At 49.5% G+C, this 22,780-nt stretch overlaps 1 protein-coding gene across 1 annotated transcript in view; it reads right to left on the bottom strand.

The window, feature by feature from the left end:
- The window catches only part of LOC140398055 (zinc finger protein 385B-like), a 78,337-nt gene that overhangs the window by 42,845 nt on the left and 12,712 nt on the right, over positions 1–22,780 (bottom strand). Inside the window, exons 2-3 of the mRNA XM_072486267.1 lie at positions 12,397–12,539; positions 5,953–6,063 (exon numbers count right to left, since the gene is read on the bottom strand). Coding sequence (XP_072342368.1) covers positions 5,953–6,063; positions 12,397–12,539 — 254 coding nt within the window. The remainder of the gene's footprint in view (positions 1–5,952; positions 6,064–12,396; positions 12,540–22,780) is intronic.

Genomic DNA, 22,780 nt, shown 5'->3' with positions numbered 1-22,780 from the left:
AGGTGGTGGTGAGTTGCCTTCTTGAACCACTGCAGTCCTTGAGGTGTAGGTACACCCTCTGTGCTATTAGGGAGGGGGTTCCAGGATGTTGCCCCAGCGACAGTGATGGAACGGCAATATATTTACAAGTCACGATGGTGAGTGACTTGGAGGGGAACCTCCAGGTGGTGGGTTCCCAGATATCTGCTGCTCTTGTCCTTCTAGATGGTAGTAGGCGACAGTTTGGAAGGTGCTGTCTGAGGAACATTGGTGAGTTACTGCAGTGTATTTTGTAGATGGTACACATGGCTGCCAATGTTCGTCAGTGGTGGAGGGTTTGAATGTTTGTGGAAGGAGGAGCAATCAAGCGGACTGTTTTGTCCTGGATGGTGTCGAGTTTCTTGAGTGTTGTTGGAGCTGCACTCATCCAGGCAAGTGGGGAGTATTCCATTACACTCCTGACTTGTGCCTTGTAGATGATAGACACTTTGAGGGTCAGGAGATGAGTTACTCGCCATAGGACCTTTGACCTGCCCCGGAAGCCACAGTATTAATGTGGCTCATCCAGTTCAGCTTCTGATCAATGGTAACCCCCCAGGATGTTAATTGTTGGGGATTCAGAGATGGTAATGTCATTGAATGTCAAGGGCAGTGGTTAGATCCTCTCAAGTAGGAGATGGTCTTTGCCTGGCACTTGTGTGGTGCAAATGTAAATTGCCACTTGTCAGCCCAAGCCTGGATGTTGTCCAGGTCTTGCTGCATTTGGACATGGACTGCTTCATTATCCGAGGAGTCACGAATGGTGCTGAATATTGTCAGTCACCCGCAAACATCCCCACTTCTGACCTTGTGATGGAAGGGGGTCATTGATGAAGCAGCTGAAGATGGTTGGGCCTAGGACACTACCCTGAGGAACTCCTGCAGTGAAGTACTGGTGTTGGGATGATTGACGATCTGTGTAGAAGGGACTTTTGTGTGTGGATTGGTTGTCTGCTTAAGCGTATTAATTGAAATGAGCTGCTTGACTATATTTCATGAGAATAGGCACTTGGCAAAGCATAATGGATATTTAGCCTTATTTCAGCCAAGAGTTCTGTATGTAATAGTCAGAAGGTCATACAATGGAAACAATGCACAGCTGCACATTGTTTTGCTGACAACATGATCTTTTACTGCTTAGGAAAGGGACAGCTTATTTCCCAAGGTTTGTTAATAAAACATGGCTCCGGCTGCTGTTTCTGTCTCTCTCTCTCTAATATAAAGCCGTGTTTTGTCCCAGATACTGCTTACTGCATGATATAAATATGTTCTTTTACCTCTGGAAAAGAGGGCATTTTGGAATGACTTGAGTCTATCCAGCCCTCCATGAATTCATGCTTGATTAAAAGACCTTTGGCGAAAACTCGAAGTGCTGATTTATAATTTCCTCGAAAATCTGTTGCTTCACAGCTTCTGGGACACGGGTTCAAATCCGGGGGCCTTGGGTCACTGTCTGTGCGGAGTCTGCACATCCTCCCCGTGTGTGCGTGGGTTTCCTCCGGGTGCTCCGGTTTCCTCCCACAGTCCAAAGATGTGCGGGGTAGGTGGATTGGTCATGCTAAATTGCCCCGTAGTGTCCAAATGTTTGGTGGGATTGCTGTGTTATGGGGGTAGGGTGGAGGTGTAGGCTTAGGTAGTGTGCCCTTTCAGGGACTGGTGTAGACTCGATGGGCCGAATGGCCTCCTTCTGCACTGTAAATTCTATGATTCTATGACGCTATGACCATCAACCACCACAACCATCTTCCTTTGTGTCAGGTATGACTCCAACCAGCAGAGAGTTTCCCCCATATTCCCATTGACTCCAGTTTAGCTAGAACGCCTTGATGCCATTCTGTCACATGCTGCCTTGATGTCAAGGGCAGTCACGCTCACCTCACCTCTGGCATTCAACTCCTTTGTGAATGTTTGAACCAAGGCTGTAGGGGCTGGTTTAGCACAGTGGGCTAAGACAGCTGGCTTGTAATGAAGAACAAGACCAGCAGCGCGGGTTGAGTTCCCATTCCAGCCTCCCCGAACAGGCGCTGGAATGTGGCGACTAGGGGCTTTTCACAGTAACTTAATTGAAGCCTACTTGTGACAATAAGCAATTATCATTATTATTATTAATGATGTCAGGAGCTGGGTGACCCTGGTGGAACCCAAAATGAGCATCCGTGATTTGATTTGATTTATTGTCACATGTACTGAAGTTCAGTGAAAAGTATTTTTCTGCGGCGAAGGAAACGTACACAGTACGGACAGAGTAGACAAAAGAAGAAGAATCAACAGAGTACATTGGCAAATGGTACATCGACAAACAGTGATTGGTTACAAGGGGCCAAACAAAGCAAATATATGAGCAAGAGCAGCATAGGACATCGTGAATAGTGTTCATACAGGGAACTGATCAGTCCGAGGAGGAGTCGTGGAGGAGTCTAGTAGCTGTGGGGAAGAAGCTGTTCCTATGTCTGGGTGTGCAGGTCTTCAGATTTCTGTATCTTCTGCCTGATGGAAGGGTCTGGAAGAAGGCAAAGCCTGGGTGGGAGGGATCTCTGATAATGCTGTCTGCCTTCTTGAGGCAGTGGGAGGTGTAGACAGAATCAATGTGCGGGTGGCAAGCTTATGTGATGCATTGGGCTGAGTTCATCACGCTCTGCAGTTTCTTGAGATCTTGGGCCACTTATTGCTGAGTAAGATCTCCTTGATAGCACTTTAGATGGCTCCTTCCATCAATTTGTTGATGATGGAGAGTAGACTGATAGGGTGGTAATTGGCTGGGTTGGATTTGTCCTGTTTCTTGTGTACAGGCCACACCTGGGCAATTTTCCACATTCCATGTTGCCGGGTAGATGCCAGCGTTGCAGCTGTACGAAAACAGCTTGGCTAGGGGTCCGGCCAGTTCTGAAGCACAATGCTTCAGTAGTATTGCCGGGATATTGTTGGAGCCCATAACCTTTGCAGTATCCAGTGCCTTCAGCCGTTTCTTGATATCATGTGGAGTGAATCGTATTGGCTGAAGGCTGGCATCTGTGATGCTGGAGACCTCCGGAGGAAACTGAGATGGATCATCCATTCGGCACTTCTGGCTGAAGATTGTTGCGAATACCTCAGCCTTGCCTTTTGCACATACGTGCTGGGATCCTCCATAATTGAGGATGGGGATATTTGTGGAGTCTCCTCCTCCAGTGAGTTGTTTAATTGTCCACCACCATTCACGGCTGGATGTGGCAGGACTACAGAGCTTAGATCTGATGCATTCATTGTGGAATCGCTTAGCTGTCTATTACTTGCTGCTTATGCTGTTTGGCACACAGGTAGTCCTGTGTTGTAGCTTCACCAGGTCAATACCTCATTTTTCAGTATGCCTGATGTTGCTCCTGGCATGTGCTCCTGCACTCTTCATTGAACCAGGGTTGATCCGCTGGCTTGGTGGTAATGGTAGATTGGGGGATATGCCAGGCCATGAGGTTGCAGGTTGTGGTTGAATACAATTCTGCTGCTGCTGATGGTCCACAGTGCCTCATGCATAAAAGCAAATTACTGCGGATTCTGGAATCTGAAACCAAAGGGAAAATGCTGGAAAATCTCAGCAGGTCTGGCAGCATCTGTAGGGAAAGAAAAGAGCGAACCTTTTGAGTCCAGATGACCCTTTGTCAAAGCAGAGCTTTGACGGGGCTTTGGCAAAGGATCATCTGGACTCGAAACGTTAGCTCTTTTCTCTCCCTACAGATGCTCGCAGACCTGCTGAGATTTCCCAGCATTTTCTCTTGGATGCCAAGTCTTGAGTTGCTATTTGAAGTCTATCCCATTTAGCATGGTGGTAATGCCACACAACACGATGGAGGGTATCCTCAGTGTGAAGACGGGAATTTGTCTCCACAAAGACTGTGCGGTGGTCACTTCTGCCGATACGGTCATGGATGCATCTGCAGCAGGCAGATTGGAGAGGATGAGGTCAAGTCTGTTTTTCCCTCTTGTTGGTTCCCTCATCACCTGCTGCAGTCCCAGTTTAGCAGCTATGTCCTTTAGGACCCGGCTAGCTCAGCCTGTGGTGGTGCTACCGAGCCACTCTTAGTGATGGACATTGAAGTCCCCCACCCAGAGTATATTCTGTGCCTTTGGCTCCCTCAGAGCTTCCTCCAACTGGTGTACAACATGGAGGAGTACGGATTCATCAGCTGGTGGTGGCCGATGCATTGTAATCAGCAGAAGGTTTCCTTGCACATGTTTAACCTAAAGCCACGGGACTTCATGGGTTCCAAAGTCAATGTTGAGACTCCCAGGGGAACTCCCTCCTGACTGTATACCACTGTGCCACCGCCTCTGCTGTATCTGTCCTGCCAGTGAGATAGGACATACCCGGGAATGGTCCCTAGGACATTGTCTGTAAGGTATGATTCTGTGAGTATGACTATGTCAGGCTGTTTGGCACACAGGTAGTCTGTGTGAGACAGCCCTCCCAACTTGGGCACAAGACCCCCAGATGTTAGTAAGGAGGTCTTTGCAGGGTTGGCAGGGCTGGGTTTGCCATTGTCATTTCCGGTGCCTGGTTCGATGCCGGATGGTCCGTCCGGTTTCATTCCTTTTTTGTGTTTTCGTAGCAGTTGCATGCAACTGAGTGGCTTGCCAGGCCATTTTAGAGGGGGAATTTAAGAGTCAACCACATTGCTGTGAGTCTGGAGTCACGTGTAGCCCAGACCAGGTAAGGATGGCAGATTTCCTTCCCTAAAGACATTAGTGAACCAGATGGGGTTTTACAACAATTGATAATGGTTTCATGGTCATCATTAGACTTTTAATTCCAGATATTTTATTGAGTTTTAAATTCCATCACCTGCCGTGGTGGGATTCGAACCCAGGTCCCCAGATCATTATCCTGATTACTAGTCCAGAGACAATACCACTATGCCACCGCCTCCATCAAATGCCTTGGAGTGGAGGGCTCTTTATGTCATTGGGAATTTGGCCAGGAGGGTGTGGCACAGGGCAGTCCCATTAATAGATGGTTAGCTGTAATCTCTGCAGCAGGGAAGAGTCTATTTTTCATATTTATGCACAATGTGGGACTTTGCAATGCCTTTTCTGTTGTCTCAAGGGGTTCCTTTTTAATTTCTGGTTACACTTCAGCCTTAAGTTTCTGATCTTTACCCATTCAGTACAGTGCTGGGGCATCAGGGAGCAGATCAGATCAATGGGTTGCTTCTCGGCCTACCCATTAACTGGGCAAGGTAGTGGGCTGACAAGAAGCTCACTTGGCCTGACTGACTGTCTCTCTCTTCCACAGCTACACATGTCTCTGGCGAGGAAGTTTGAATTGATGTATTCTATGATGATACTGGAGAGTGTGGATCATCAATAGCAGAAATCACATTTTAATTTAAGTTTCCTTTCAAAGTTTTAGGTGTTTTTTGCTACAGTGGGGCAGCAGAACTGTTCCAGATGGAACACTCAACTGTTTATTGTTCCTCAGAAGAGGAACTGAAAGAGTTTTGCTTTCTGCTGGAAGTGCACAGTCTGAGATATGTGCCTCTGTGAATAAAGAGTATATGTGAATAAAGACGAGGCTCTAGTATTCTATCCTTCACCAACTGGGTTCTCTTACTTCAGAATGAGAAGGACGGAATGGGAAGAGAGAGGATCAGCGACAGAGGGAGAGAACGTACTGGAGGGGAGAGAGGGCCAGGAGTGGAGAGGGTGGACAGCAGCGGGGAGAGGTTGGGGAGGGTGGGCAGGAGAGGGAAAGATGGATAGTTAGACATGGGCTAAGAGAGAGCTTCAGGGTATGATCCCATGATCACATCGTAGAAGCTGCTCCATGTTTCAGACAAGTTATTGTCATTTGTATTTTCTGTCACCAACATAAAGCAATATGTAGTTTTGAAATGTTCCTCACGTATTATCCTGTTCTATATTATCCTGTATACTGGACCAAATTAAAAGTACCAGACTGACCTGGGAGTTAAAACACAGCTGGCAAATATTGCAGGAGTTGATCTGTCTTTTGTTTGGACGGAAATGGATTCCAAGAGTGTGACTAACGACTGCCCTCTGCACCATATCCGTCTGTGCAGAACAAAAACACACAATGCGAATATCAGAACAAATTCACAACACGAAAACACAATGCTCCCAATAGCATTGCAACAAAATGATCACAACAATAATATAAAAATGAAAACCACACTGTCTAAAATATGGCCCAAGATTGGATGGCAGTTGCCCTTACGACAGGCAAGAAAGCTGATGGCAAACCCACCTTGGCCCCTGCCAATCCTGTAGCTGCTTTCAGGGCTCCTGTTCCTTTAAGGGGTGACATCCCACCAATCAGAAGGGATGCAGCTCTTCAGTCTCAGCACCATCAGGAATGATGGTCAGTGTTGAGACTCTGCCCAATCGAGAGAAACAGTGATGAGCTCCCTCATAGTAAGATAAGTGAGGCTGTTTTTTCCAGGGCCTCGGGCAATATTGCCCCAGACGTGGCTATTTTTTTGTGGGGGGTTTCTCTGTGTGACACAGAGTGCTGGTTAGGAGGGTCCGAACTCCAAACATGTAGAGAGGTCACCAAAGTTCACTTGGTCGTCTCCCTACATGGCGGAGGGCTGCCACTGGGTAAATGACATGGTGGCGAGAAGGCAACAGGCAATCCACCTCCCTCCTGATTTATCAGCCCCTCCACTTCTCCCTCTCAGCCCACTCCTACAGGCCCAGTGGACCCACAGCCAATAGTAACTCGGAATCCCTTTTTACGACGGAATTGGGGACGGCGCATGTTTTACGCAGGTTTCACATGCTCCGCCCCCTCCAAAGCGGTGTCATCGTGGCGCGCACCGCATGTCGTTGGGATGGCCACAGGACGTCACCTGAAGGCCCTCCCCCGATGCTCTGCCCCCGATGGGCTGAGTTCACGAAGGCGCGGGGAACGTGTGGTCCCAGCCGTGCGGGAACCCGGCGTGGCGGCTGCGTACACAGCCAGCAGGAGCCGTGCTGCTTCTGCAAGGGCTGGTGGCATGGCCAGGGGGTGTCCAGGGGGGCACTATCTGGCAGGTCGGGTCCGCGCACAGCCGGCGCCTTGTTTTACGGCGCAACCACTGCAGATCGTCACTGTGCGCCTGCGCGGTCACGGATCCGGCAATTCTCCGGCCGTTTATTTTGTGGCGGCCGGGCGTTTTACGTGGCTCGGCTGCTAGCCCCTCACCGGTCGCAGTATCGGTGAGGGGGTGGTGCCGATTTTGTCCACATAAAATGCCACGGATCCTCCGCACGTAGCCTCAGAATCGGAGAATCTGGCCCCATGTGCCAAGAAGAAAACGATGGACATTTTAAAGAAAAGTTTTGATTGGTTGAAATGATAGTTTTTCAACATTTTGTGACTGAATTAAAGGCTTTAGCCCCTCACATTTACTAGAATGATGTGGTCGGAGAGTTAAGATGACAGGTTTTACAAAGAAACATACATAGAAAATAGAAGCACGAAGAGATCATTCGGCCTTCGAACGTGCTCCGCCGTTCATTATGATCATGGCTGATCATCAAGTTCAATACCCTGATCCCACCTTCCCCTCCCCATCATATCCCTTGATCTCTTTAGCCCCAAGAGCCATATCTAATTCCTTCTTGAAGTTACACAACGTTTTGGCCACAACTACGTTCTGTAGTAGTGAATTCTGTAGTAGAGATTCACCACTCTCTGGGTGAAGAGGTTTCTCCTCACTTCAGTCTGAAAAGGTTTACCCCTTCTCCTCAAACTATGACCCCCAGTTCTGGACTCCCCACCATCGGGGCATTCCTTCTGAATCTACCCTGTCTAATCCTGTTAGAATTTTGTACGTTTCTATGAGATTCCCTGGCATGGGGTAGCAGGGTTTTATATAATCACAGGGAGCAGCGCATAACCAGTAAGGGGCAGGCAATGCCGGAACCTTCCCTGCCATCTTTCACACCAGCACCTGTCAGAATGATAGCATGTGTTGTGTTATGCTTCTTCATGTAGCATAAGCTGCTTCCTTGATGTATACTCTGACAATGGAAGGTTCAGACTTAGAGATAGGTTTAACACATTTATTGAACAGTTAACAATTCTCCTACTTGAGTTCGACTCTCCTGCTAATCTAACTCTAGTAACTCAATCTAACTAACCAGTCTGCTCTGATCCAAGCGGTGGGTGTGATGCTCTGATCTGCCCCTGTCTCTCTGAGTGTCGCCTGTGGAAAAGCGAAAGAGCATGTGTGCCCTGTCCTTTTATATGGGTAGCCCCCTTGTGGTAGTGTCACCTCTGAGTGTCTTGACTGCCCATTGGTCATGTCCTATCTTACTCACCTATTGGTTGAATGTCTGTGTGTCATGATGTCTCTGGTGCTCCCTCTAGTGTTTACTCAGTCCTAGTGTATCTACATTAACACCTTGTGTATTTAGAGTGATGCATATCACCACAGCATGTTCCTCTCCAATGGCCTCTGATTATCCAGAAGCTCTCAGGGGAGTGCAGGGGTTGGGTTTTCTGCCCCCAGGGTCCATGATCAGGTGGGAGGCTCAGCACTGGCCAGCAACCCCCAGCAACCCCCCCCCCCCCCCGGGCCCCCACCACTGCGATGACTGATGTGTGCAGCTAATGATGCCCCCTCTGTGTCCCCATCGGAGAAGTTGGCCCACAAGAGGTGGGAGCGGGCCCAGATGGGTTGCGGGTTGCCGGACATCAGAGTCTGTACAAGGAATGGGCCCTGGAGGTCACGGGGGTGGCCGAGGGCAGATCTATCACCAACATGGAGGTCGGCGTATGGTGTAGAGGTGAGGCCGACACCCAGATTAGCTGTCAACACTACTGCTGCCACCATCTCCGCCATCTATACGCCCGGCCTACCAGAAGCACCACTTGGGCAGCTTCCACGAGGTCCAAGATATCGTCCATACTGATTAATATCTGTAAGGAATTGGGAGAGGGTGTGAAACGGATTACCAGCAGTGTCTTCCACCCGGGACCCTCCAGTACCCCCATTGCTATTCCACCCCCCCCCCCACTCGGCATGCCCAGTCCACGAACCCCCGGTCGCAGCGGGGGGCACTGCTCACAGGACCCCAGACCCTGTACCCCAGATATCCGCAGGTGTGTTACCTGGACCAGGCACTCGTCCCCTCCCTGGTGCACACATCGACCCTCTGGTCGCGGAAATGTCCCCGGTGCTGGGGCCTTGGATCCAATCAGCCCTTGGATGTTTGGATGTTGCCCGCTGTGTCCCAGGTCTTGCCTCCCACAGGGTCCAGGCATCACAGTCTGATTGGGATGCTAGGCAATAACCCCCATTTGCTACATGACACGCTTACCCACGGAGGTTCAATTGGGATGTGTGAAGTGCTCACTTAACTACGACTGCCAATTTCATATTAGCAATAGCCTTCAGCCATGCGGCCAGAAGCCTCCACAGTCAGTGGGAATTATGGGTGGCCGGTGGGGCAGGCAGGCTGGGTCTGGGGTTGCCCCTGGAATGGGAACACACACATGATGGACCCCTCCATACTGAGACACCCATCTCCACCCAGCCCAGCCCAGGCCAAGAGCAGCCATCGCCACTGCTCCACAACAACTACCCCCCCCCCCCCCCCGCCCGGCCCCCCAACCGATGGCGGCCCACCCCGACCGAGGCTCCCCCGCCCTCCTCCAAGCACTGGGGCAGCAGAAACCATGGTGCCCCGTGGCTCTTTGCCTGGGAGCAAAGGTGGCTGCTCACCTCCTCAAGCCCTTCCAGTGGCTTCAAGTTTTTAAACAGGATTACCAATTGGCGCTCCTGTGACCACTTGCTGGGAAGGCCATTAGACCACACGGGCTATTTGATAGGGGGCGCTCCAGTTAATAGAATGGAGATTGGACTTATGTGGTGATTCGTGGTTTCTTGCCACGCTAGGGCGGAATGCTGATTTCGCCAATGGGAGCGGGCCGGTTAGGTCGCAAACAAATCCGCGCTCAGCATGGTTTTTGGCCTCTCCCAAGATTTAACAGCCTCATTGCTCTCTCGCTTAAGTGCAACGTGGCCATTGAATCGCGCCCCACTACTGAACGCCACTAGCCCAAGGTCTCCGAGGTGAATGAGATAAATCCAATGCCCCAGCTACCTCGGGAAACAGCATATTAAAGTGAGACTGGCTGTCTCGCTCTGATCTGCAGATTTGCCAAAAAGTAATGCAACGTCTCGTGAGATCGTGTTAGATCTCGTGAGGCATTGTGAGTCGAGTAGATCCCGTGAGGGGGATCGCCTGGCTTCTATCGGTCGCTCTATCCCGCGAAGAGCTGCTTTTTTGGGTGCAGCCTGGCCGTTCGATCGCGCACTTAGAATTATTTTCAGCACTGGGGTGCTGAGCGCAGAGATTGAGCTGCCATTTTGAAAGGATGCCCTGATCTCTAAGTGAACTTGTGGGTCCCCCACACCGCCCACCCATGTGCAGTATCACCCCCAACACACATGGGCATCACCCCACACCCTCCCTATTGAGCACATTCTGCAATGGGATTCCTGGGGGCCCCCTCTTCAGGCCCCCTCCACACCACTTACAGGCCACCCCTTCCAGGACCCTCACCTATCACTACCTTCAACCTCCCAATTGTCCCTTCAGCCCCTCCACACCCTTTGTTTCCCCCCTCCACCCTCCTTTCATGGACTTGGCCCCCCTTGGGCTATGACCTTTGTCAGTGCTCCATTGGCACCAGGGCACCCTTGCAAGGCCTCCCTGGCACCCTGGCTTGGTAGTGCTATCTGGGCACCTTGGCAGTGCCAAGGTGCCAGCCTGGCAGTGCCAAGGTGATGGCATTCCAAGGGGTGGCCCTGTTCCTGACCACCCAGGGGCCTCCAATGGACTGGGAGACCCCTGGGTGCCATTCCGCCTGTTCCACGTTTGTGTGGACCAGTACTGAACGACGCCCGGCTGTGGCGTGCCCAGGGAGATCCCGGGAGGCCGGTCGACACCGGGTAAGTAGGCCTTAAGTAGGTATAAGGCCTACTTACGCTTGGTCCCTCCCATTGAAGGCGGGTTCCTGATCCCACGAGGCGAGGTAGTTGTCGGGAAGCCCGCTGGAGGTTTCATCCAGGATCTACCTCCCTCCATTGGGGTACGACGTGGCCGGTAGATCACTCCCAGGATTCTCAATTCAGGGGGGGGGGGGGGGCCGCTCAAGTCACAAGAACTAAATCTCAGCTCAACTTACATCACTTACACCTTTAGAAGAGAGAGACTTTCATCAAAACGGTCAGGTCTGGTTTAAAGCCAGGCCACAGATATGAAACTTCCCAGTCCCTGAGAAATAAAAGATTGGGGTGGTTCTCATTGAAACAGGGGAGGCTGAGGGGAGCATTAATTGAAATACTGTGAGTGGCTTGGATAGAGTGGGTGGAAAAGGCCTGGTTTACTTTAGCAGACAGGTCAGTGACTGGGGGGCCACAGGTTTAAAATGATTGGCGGAAGGATGAAAGAAGAGATGAGGAAAACCCAGAGGGTTGTGGGGGTCTGGAACTCTCTGCCTGAAGGGTGGAAGTGGCAGGAACCCTGCACTTACTTAAACAGTGTCTGGATATTCACCTCAAAGTGCCATGACCTGCAGGGCTCCAGACCAAATGCTGGAAAGTGGGATTAGGCTGGAGAGCTAGTTTTTCAGCCAGCACAGACACGATGGACTGAGTGGTCACTTTCTTTGCCATAAACTTTCTATGGCCTGGATTTTCCAGCCCCCACAGTGTGAAATCCCAATGCAGAGGCAGCTCGTGACTGTCCGCCAGCAGGGCTGCCAGTCCCTCCGATGTCTGTGGCGTTTTGCATAACTGACCCTTCCCACTGCCAGGGGACCCGTCACGGGAGTCACCTTCGGTGAGACCGGAAGATCCCACCAGCAGAAAGGGTTGGAAGATACCGGCCTATGATTCTATGAGATTGGAGATTGATGGTAGCACAATGGCTCAGTGGTTAGCACCGCTGCCTCACAGCACCAGTGACCCGGGTTCAATTCCAGCCTCGGGTGACTGTCTGTGTGGAGCTTGCATTTTCTCACCGTATCTGTGTGGATTTCCTCCAGGTGCTCCCATTTCCTCCCACAGTCCAAAGGTTAGGTGGATTGGCCATGCTAAATTGTCCCTTAGAGTCCAAAATTTAAGTGGAGTAATAGGGATAGGGTGGGGAGTGGGCTTAGGTAGGGTTTTCTTTCCAAGTTTCGGTGCAGACTTGACAGGCCGAATGGCCTCCTTCTGCACTGTAGGGACTCTCTGAAAGGATAGTTTTGCCTATTTTTCCATTTATACCCACCTCAAGGTCTCGGTAATGTCTCCCTCCATTCTCTCATTCTGAAATCCAGATAATGGCACACCATTGTTTTTTTTTAAATTACAAATGGAACCTTTTATTGCTTAAACTTTTACTCACTGTTTTGACGTTGTGAAAGAGTCTGATGGAAGAAGGAACATCGAATGGGTAAGAGAAAATTGGCTTCATATCCATCATGTGTTGTACCATTGCAGAGTGTGTCTGGCCAATTGCTGGGAGCGTCTTCAATTGATGAATGCTACCTAAAGCATGAAACAAACCAAATAAAACGTTGTTATGTCTGAGGAACTCGGACAAAAGGACTGGATACATCACAAAGTGAACATGATGGCAGTCTCTCCACAGTAGTTTACAACAAAACGTGGGATTTGCGCACTAAACCACTCCACCTCACCTTCTCTCTCGCTCTCTCCCTCTCGTCTTTTAAGATGCACATTAAAACCAACCTTGTTGGCCAAGCTATTGGTAATCTCTCCTTTAGTTCAGTGTCAATCCTGGAACATAGAACATACAGCGCAGAAGGAGATGTTATGGGCCAGGGTTTAGAGAACCCCAAAGTGTAGCATGGTGTTCATCTGACCCACAACTTTTAATAGATTGTGGTATGGGGAGCACACAGCCCACTCTACAGATGTGGCACAGCATAAATGGAAAAGTATTTTTTAAAGCAAAACAATGTTTATTCTATGAACTCAAGTTAACCTTTTTAAAAAAATATATTTTTATTAAGAATTTTTCAACAATATTTTCCGCCTTACAAACAAACCCCCCCCCCCCCCCCCCCCCCGTAACAAAGAAAAGAAAGAGAACTCACGTGGCAAGACATGAACATGGCAAGTCAATAAGATACAGAACTTTGTACATTGGATTCTTCCCGTACATGTCAGTTTCCGGATCATTCATGTGTTTTCTTGCTCAAATGCCCCCCAAAGGAACCCCCCTTCCCCCCCCCTCCCTCCTCTCCCCCCCCCCCCCAAACGATGTACCTGAAAGCGTTTCCCGGGGGTAGCCCAAACTTCTCCTCCAGCGCCCCTAAGCTCGCAAACGTCCCGTCAATGAACATGTCCCCCATTCTTCTAATCCCTGCCCGATGCCAGCTCTGAAACCCCCCATCCATCCTTCCTGGGACAAACCGATGGTTGTCTCTGATCGGGGACCACACCGAGGCTCCCGTCGCACCCCTGAGCCGTCTCCACAGCCCCCAGATCTTTAGCGTTGCCGCCACCACCGGGCTCGTGGTGTACCTTGTCGGCGAGAGCGGCAGCGGTGCCGTCACCTCTTCCACGCCGCCCCCTCTCCCTCCATCACCCACTTACGGATTATTGCCACGTTGGCTGCCCAATAGTAACCACCCAAATTCGGCAGCGCCAACCCTCCTCTATCTCTGCTACGCTGCAGGAACCCCCTCCTTACCCTCGGGGTCTTGCTCGCCCACACAAATCCCATGATGCTCCTGCTTACCGCCTTAAAGAAGGCCTTAGTAATCACAATTGGGAGGCATTGGAATACAAAAAGAAACCTCGGGAGGACCACCATTTTAACCGACTGTACCCTACCCGCCAGCGAGAGTGGCAACATGTCCCACTTTTTAAACTCCTCCTCCATCTGTTCCACCAACCGCGTCAAATTAAGTTTGTGCAGTGCCCCCCAGCTCCTAGCTACCTGAATCCCCAAGTATCGAAAGCTCCTTTCCGCCCTCCTCAACGGTAGGTCGTCTATCCCTCTTCCCTGGACCCCCGGATGGATCACAAAGAGCTCACTCTTTCCCACATTGAGCTTATAGCCCGAAAAGTCTCCAAACTCCCGTAGGATCTGCATTACCTCAACCATCCCCTCCACTGGAGCCGTCACATACAGCAACAGGTCGTCTGCGTACAGCGACACTCGCTGTTCCTCTCCCCCTCGAACCACCCCCTTCCATTTCCCCGACTCCCTTAACGCCATGGCCAAAGGCTCAATTGCTAATGTGAACAGCAGAGGGGACATGGGGCACCCCTGCCTCGTCCCTCGATACAGCCGGAAATACTCCGACCTCCGCCGGTTCGTGACCACACTCGCCACCGGGGCTTATATAGGAGCTTAACCCAACTAATAAACCCTCCCCCGAACCCAAACCTCCTCAACACTTCCCAGAGATACTCCCACTCTACCCGATCAAAGGCCTTCTCCGCGTCCATGGCTGTCACTATCTCCGCTTCTCCCTCCACCGATGGCATCATTATCACATTTAGGAGGCTTCGCACATTAGTGTTTAACTGCCTACTCTTTACGAATCCCGTCTGGTCCTCGTGAATCGCCCCCGGGACACAGTCCTCAATCCTCATGGCCAACATTTTTGCCAGCAACTTAGCATCTACGTTAAGGAGCGAGATCGGCCTATACGACCCACATTGCAGTGGGTCCTTATCCCGCTTCAAGATCAAAGAAATTGTCGCCTCCGACATTGTCGGGGGCAGGGCCCCCCCCCCCCCTCCCTTACTTCATTGAAGGTCCTTACCAGCAATGGGGCTAACAGGTCTACATACTTCCTATAAAACTCCACCGGGAACCCATCCGGCCCCGGGGCCTTCCCTGCCTGCATGCTCCCCAGTCCTTTAACCAGCTCCTCCACCCCAATTGGCGCCCCCAAACCAGCCACCTCCTGCTCCTCCACCCTTGGGAACCTCAATTGGTCCAAGAATCGCCGCATCCCCTCTTTTCCCCCTGGGGGCTGGGACCTATGCAGCTCCTCGTAAAAGGCCTTAAAAGCCTCATTCACTTTCCCCGCACTCAGCACCGTAGTTCCCCTACCATCTTTGATTCTGCCTATTTCCCTTGCTGCCATCCTCTTACGGAACTGATGTGCCAGCATCCGACTCGCCTTCTCCCCATACTCATACGTCGCCCCCTGTGCCTTCCTCCACGGTGCCTCTGCCTTCCCTGTGGTCAACAGGTCGAACTCTGTCTGGAGACTTTGTCTCTCCCTGAGTAGTCCCTCATCTGGAGCCTCTGCATAGCTCCTGTCCACCCTTAAAATCTCCCCCACTAACCTCTCCCTTTCCCTGCCCTCTCTCTTCACCCTATGAGCCCTGATGGAGATAAGCTCTCCCCTGACCACCGCCTTCAGCGCCTCCCATACTACTCCCACCTGCACCTCCCCGTTGTCGTTGGCCTCCAGATACCTTTCGATACACCCCCGCACCCTCCTGCACACTTCCTCGTCCGCCAGCAGTCCCACATCCAACCTCCACAACGGGTGCTGGTCCCTCTCCTCCCCCAGCTCTAGCTCCACCCAATGTGGGGCATGGTCTGAAATGGCTATGGCCGAATACTCCGTTCCCTCCACTTTTGGGATCAATGCCCTGCCCAGAACAAAAAAATCTATCCGGGAGTAGGCCTTATGGACGTGGGAGAAAAAAGAAAATTCTCTAGCCAAAGGCCTGGCAAATCTCCACAGATCTACTCCCCCCATCTGGTCCATGAACCCCCTAAGCACCTTAGCCGCAGCTGGCCTCTTCCCCATCCTAGATCTAGAGCGATCTAATGCTGGGTCGAGCACCGTATTGAAATCCCCCCCCCATTATCAAGCTCCCTACCTCCAGGTCTGGAATACGCCCCAACATCCGTTTCATGAATCCAGCATCGTCCCAGTTCGGGGCATATACTTTCACCAGTACCACCTCCGTCCCCTGCAACCTACCACTCATCATCACGTATCGGCCTCCCTTGTCCGCTACTATGTTCTTGGCTTCAAACGACACCCGCTTTCCCACCAGCATTGCCACACCTCTATTCTTCGCATCCAGCCCCGAATGGAACACCTGTCCTACCCATCCCTTCCTTAACCTGACCTGATCTGCCACCTTCAGATGTGTCTCCTGAAGCATGACCACATCTGCCTTCAGTCCCTTTAAGTGCGCAAACACTCGGGCCCTCTTAACCGGCCCATTTCGGCCTCTCACATTCCATGTGATCAGCTGGATTGGGGGGTTAACCCCACCCCGCTCCCCCCCCCCCCCCGCCCCCCCCCCCCCCCCCCGCGCCGATTAGCCAATTCCTATCTTAGGCCAGTCCCGTGCTCGCGCCTCCCGCACCCTCCAGTCCCCCAGGCGGGGAACTCCCGTCCCGACCACCTCTTCCATTTTCAGTTCCCCCTCGTACAGTGAGCAGCAACCCTAAAGAAAAACCTTTCCCCCCCTTCCCTCCCCACTAGATCTACATCTAGCTCTTTTGCTCCCCCCATATTACTTCCGTGAGTCAGCTGACTTCTGCTGACCCCGGCTTCCCCCTCCTTCCCGTTGATCTCCCCGTGTGCGAGTCTCTCCTCTTCCTTACCTTCCTCCATTCCCCCCACCTTTTGGCGCGGGAAAAATCCCGCACTTTCCTGAACCAGCCCCGCCCCCTGTGGCGCAGCGCCTGTTGCGGCTCTTATCCCAGTTCCCTCATCCCCGAGTCTCGCCTCCCTCCAGCACCGACCCCCACATTCCCCATCATCATCATCTCGTCTACAGAAAAGAAAAAAGGAATTTTAGGAATTTTAACCAGATCTCTACCCACATCCCCATCCATCATCCCACCCATGAAGTATTCTTTGCCCCTATTCACAACCCCATATACAACCGACATCTCCCACCGCAACCACATCCCCTCAGTTCGAGTCCAGTTTTTCCATCTGAATAAAGATCCAAGCCTCTTCTGGCGTTTCAAAATAATGGTGTCGGTCCTGATAAGTGACCCACAGTCGCGCAGGCTGCAGCATGCTGAACCTGACTCTTTTTTTACGCAGCACCGCCTTGGCCCGGTTGAAGCCAGCTCGCCCTCTTGCCACCTCCGCGCATGAATCCTGGTAAACTCGGATCACCGCGTTCTCCCATCTACTGCTCCGCACCTTCTTGGCCCATCTCAGCACACTTTCTTTGTCCGCGAAGCGATGGAACCTTGCCACTATCTCCCTTGGCGGCTCATCGGCCCTGGATCTCCTCACCAGGACCCGGTGGGCCCCTTCCAGCTCCAGGGGGCTCGGAGATAGTCTTTTCATGGCAGAGAGATCAACAGTGCACCTGCTCTGTCTGGCTTCAGCTCCAACACTGAAAACAAAACTAAACACACCCTGCAGCAAACAGCCTAAAACGAAAGTAAAAAGTTGACAGACAGCCCAGCTCCACCCACTCTCTGACATCACTGCAAACACCCATTTCTTAAAGGTACTCTCACATGACACTTCCCCCCCCCCCCCCACCCAAGAAAAAAAAAAAACCATCAACTTCAAGATGGTTTCATTTTTCACCTTTTCACTATCCTTTAAGGAATGCACACAGTAAATATACTTTTTCGTTTCAAAAAACAACACACACAAACAAGTATAATAATATAGTCCATTTTTTTTTTCGTTCTTCTTCCTCCAACTGAAATCCGTCTCGATTGACAGTCTCTTTGGACAAGAAGTTCTCTGCACGATCCATCCATTTATCTACGCCTCGGCATTTCTCTTTAAAGTCAGATACTTTAGTTCAATCTGATCACAGAGTCCCTTGTAACTCTCCAACACAAGAGCATTGGTTAGCACAGCTTTCAGGCCGTCAAATGCCTGTTGAAAGTCCACGGAAATATTCGACGTTTCTTCAGCAAGTCCATCAGTGGAGCAACCATGCTACAAAACTGTTCACCAATGTTCGATCAAATCCACTCATGCCAAGAAATCGTATCATTTCCCGTGGTGTCGAGGGTATCGGAAACTCCTCAATAACTTTAGTTTTCACATCCTGTGTGACCATTCGACCCTGTCCAATTGTACGGCCAAGGAAAGTGACTTGGGCTTTTCCAAATTCACTTTTGGCTCGGTTTATCACCAAACCCGCGTCCTGAAGTCGATCGAATAACTCCATCAGATGTTTTAAATGTTCTGTCCATGTCAAGCTGAAAATTACCAGATCGTCAATGTATACCGCACAATTGGGTTATCCTGAAACAAATTTGTTAGTTGACCGTTGAAATGTGGCTAGGGCGTTTTTCATGCCAAATGGCATAACTTTGAATTGGTATATACCATGTGGAGTCACAAAAGCTGAAATCTCCTTCGCCCATTCGGATAAAGGTACCAGTTTAGAAATAAAAGCTGATTGTCCCACTTTCTCAATGCAGTCCTCCAAATGTGGGAGAGGATAAGAGTCCGTTCTTGTAACTACATTAACCTTTCTATAGTCCACACACAACCATTGGGCACTATCTGGTTTTGGTACCATCACTATGGGTGAGCTCCATTGGCTGCAACCCACTTCAATTATGCCATTTTTAAGCATACTCTCAATCTCTTTGTTAACCTGTGCCAATTCTAAAGGGTTAAGTCTGTATGGATGTTGTTTGATTGGAACAGCCTTTCCCACATCTACATCATGTATAGCCATTTTAGTACTACCCAATTTATCTCCACAAACTTGCCCATGTGGTATCAATCACTCTTTCAGGTCAGTCCGTTTTTCCTCTGGAAGTTAACTCAACAATTTATCCCAATTTTTAAGAACATCCTCGTTTTCCAATTTAATTTGAGGTATGTCAAATTCACAGTCATCTGGATTTGGTTCGTCACTTTGAGTTAGAATCATTAAAACCTCCTCCTTTTTCTCTCCTTCCCTTTCAAAGTACCTTTTAAGCATATTCACATGACACACTCGGTGAGTTTTCCTTCTATCCGGCGTTTTTACTGCATAATTCACCTCACTTAATTTCCTTTCAATCTGATAAGGTCCACAAAACCTAGCTTTTAAAGGTTCCCCGACCACTGGTAACAATACTAAAACTTTATCTCCACAGGCAAAACTACGAACTTTGGATTTCTTGCCCGCTGCCCGTTTCATCACATTTTGTGCAACTCTTAAATGTTGTCAAGCCAATTCACCTGCTCTATTTAATCGTTCCCTAAAATTTGACACGTAATCCAATAATATAATTTCTGATTTCTCACTCACTAATTTTTCCTTAATCAACTTAAGTGGTCCTCTTATCTCATGTCCAAAAATTAGTTCAAAAGGACTAAATTTGGTTGACTCATTAGGTGCATCCCTAATTGCAAACAGAACAAATGGAATTCCTTTATCCCAATCCTCTGGATAATCTTGGCAATAAGCCCTCAATATTGTCTTTAATGTCTGATGCCACCTTTCTAACACTCCCTGCGATTCTGGATGGTACGCAGTTGATTTAAATTGTTTTATTCCTAAGCTATCCATAACTTCTTTGAATAATCTTGAGGTAAAATTCGATCCTTGAACCGATTGTATTTCTGTGGGTAGTCCATATCAGGTAAAGAATTTAAGTAACTCTTCCACAATCTTTTTAGCTGTAATATTACGTACTGGAATGGCCTCTGGAAACCTAGTAGACACATTCATTATAGTCAAAAGATATTGATTCCCACTTTTTGCTTTAGGAAGCGGTCCTACGCAATCGATTAGGACCCTTGTAAAAGGTTCCTCAAATGCTGGAATGGGTATTAAGGGCGCTGGTTTTATCACTGCTTGAGGTTTCCCTATCACTTGACATGTGTGACATGATTGACAAAATTTAACTACATCTTTATATAGTCCAGACCAATAAAAATGTTTCTGGATTTTAGCTTGAGTTTTCCTTATTCCCAAATGACCTCCCACTGGTACCTCATGTGCAACTCGCAACAGCTCCTTTCTATACACTACCGGCAATACTACTTGATGAACTTCCGCCCACTTTTCATCCACCTGCATATGTAAAGGTCTCCATTTTCTCATCAAGACATAGAACATACATAGAACATAGAAAATACAGTACAGAACAGGTCCTTCGGCCCATGATGTTGTGGAGAACTTTTGTTCTAGATTAAGAACAAATCAATCTACACCGCAGTATTCCACCGTAATCCATGTACCTATCCAATAGCCGCTTGAAGGTCCCTAATGTTTCTGACTCAACTACTCCCACAGGCAGTGCATTCCATGCCCCCACTATTCTTTGGGTAAAGAACCTACCTCTGACATCCCCCCTATATCTTCCACCATTCACCTTAAATTTATGTCCCCTTGTAATGGTTTGTTCCACCCGAGGAAAAAGTCTCTGGCTGTCTACTCTATCTATTCCCCTGATCATCTTATAAACCTCTATCAAGTCACCACTCATCCTTCTCCGTTCTAATGAGAAAAGGCCTAGCATCCTCAACCTTTCCTCGTAAGACCTACTCTCCATTCCAGGCAACATCCTGGTAAATCTCCTTTGCACCTTTTCCAAAGCTTCCACATCCTTCCTAAAATGAGGCGACCAGAACTGCACACAGTACTCCAAATGTGGCCTTACCAAGGTTTTGTACAGCTGCATCATCACCTCACGGCTCTTAAATTCAATCCCTCTGCTAATGAACGCTAGCACACCATCGGCCTTCTGCACAGATCTATCCACTTGAGTGGCAACTTTCAAAGATCTATGAATATAGACCCCAAGATCTCTCTGCTCCTCCACATTGCCAAGAACCCTACCATTAACCCTGCATTCCGCATTCATATTTGTCCTTCCAAAATGGACAATCTCACACTTTTCAGGGTTAAACTCCATCTGCCACTTCTCAGCCCAGCTCTGCATCCTATCTATGTCTCTTTGCAGCCGACAACAGCCCTCCTCACTGTCCACAACTCCACCAATCTTCATATTGTCTGCAAATTTACTGACCCACCCTTCAACTCCCTCATCCAAGTCATTAATGAAAACCACAAACAGCAGAGGACCCAGAACTGATACCTGCGGTAAGCCACTGGTAACTGGGTTCCAGGCTGAATATTTGCCATCCACCACCGCTCTCTGAAGTCTATTGGTTAGCCAGTTCATTATCCAACTGGCCAAATTTCCCACTATCCCATGCCTCCTTACTTACTGCATAAGCCTACCATGGGGAACCTTATCAAATGCCTTACTAAAATCCATGTACACTACATCCACTGCTTTACCTTCATCCATGTGCTTGGTCATCTCCTCAAAGAATTCAAAAAGACTTGTGAGGCAAGACCTACCCCTCACAAATTCGTGCTGACTATCTCTAATCAAGCAGTGTCTTTCCAGATGCTCAGAAATAATATCCCTCAGTACCCTTTCCATTACTTTGCCTACCACCGAAGTAAGACTAACTGGCCTGTAATTCCCAGGGTTATCCCTATTCCCTTTTTTGAACAGGGGGACGACAGCCGCCACTCTCCAATCCCCTGGTACGACCCCTGTTGACAGTGAGGACGAAAAGATCATTGCCAACAGCTCTGCAATTTCATCTCTTGTTTCCCATAGAATCCTTGGATATATCCCGTGAGGCCCGGGGGACTTCTCTATCCTCAAGTTTTTCAAAATGCCCAACACATCTTCCTTCCTAACAAGTATCTCCTCGAGCTTACCAGTCTGTTTCACACTGTCCTCTCCAACAATATGGCCCCTCTCATTCGTAAATACTGAAGAAAAGTACTCGTTCAAAACCTCTCCTATCTCTTCAGACTCCATACACAATCTCCCGCTACTGTCCTTGATCGGACCTACCCTCGCTCTAGTCATTCTCATATTTCTCACATATGTGTAAAAGGCCTTGGGGTTTTCCTTGATCCTCCCCGCCAAATATTTTTCATGCCCTCTCTTAGCTCTCCTATTCCCTTTCTTCAGTTCCCTCCTGGCTATCTTGTATCCCTCCTTCCTCAGCCTTACATAACATATAACATACAGTGCAGAAGAAGGCCAATCGAGTCTGCACCGACCCATTTAGGCCCTTACGTCCACCCTATCCCTGTAACTCAATAACCCCTCCTAACATTTTTTGGTCTTTAAGGGCAATTTATCATGGCCAATCCACCTAACCTGCACGTCTTTGGACTGTGGGAAGAAACCGGAGCACCCGGAGGAAACCCACGCAGACACGGGGAGAACGTGCAAACTCCGCACAGACAGTGACCCAGCAGGGAATCGAACCTGGGACCCTGGTGCTGTGAAGCAACTCGGCTAACCACTTGTGCTACCGTGCAGCCCAGTATCCTTCTTCCTCTTAACAAGACATTCAACCTCTCTTGTCAACCATGGTTCCCTCACTCGACCATCTCTTCCCTGCCTGACAGGGATATACATATCAAGGACACGTAGTATCTTCCTTGAACAAGTTCCACATTTCAATTGTGTCCTTCCCTGACAGCCTATATTCCCAACTTATGCACTTCAGTTCTTATCTGACAGCATCGTATTTACCCTTCCCCCAATTGTAAACCTTGCCCTGTTGCACGCACCTATCCCTCTCCATTACTAAAGTGAAAGTCACAGAATTGTGGTCACTATCTCCAAAATGATCCCTCACTAACAAATCTATCACTTTCCCTGGTTCATTACCAAGTACCAAATCCAATATGGCCTCCCCTCTGGTCGGACAATCGACATACTGTGTTAGAAAAGCTTCCTGGACACACTGCACAAACAGCACCCCATCCAAACTATTTGATCTAAAGAGTTTCCACTCAATATT

This window comes from Scyliorhinus torazame, chromosome 21 (assembly GCF_047496885.1).
Source record: "Scyliorhinus torazame isolate Kashiwa2021f chromosome 21, sScyTor2.1, whole genome shotgun sequence".
NCBI classification, from domain to species: domain Eukaryota; kingdom Metazoa; phylum Chordata; class Chondrichthyes; order Carcharhiniformes; family Scyliorhinidae; genus Scyliorhinus; species Scyliorhinus torazame.
The sequence above is the reverse complement of the archived record's forward strand: the minus strand, read 5'-3'. Positions and strand labels throughout refer to the sequence as shown.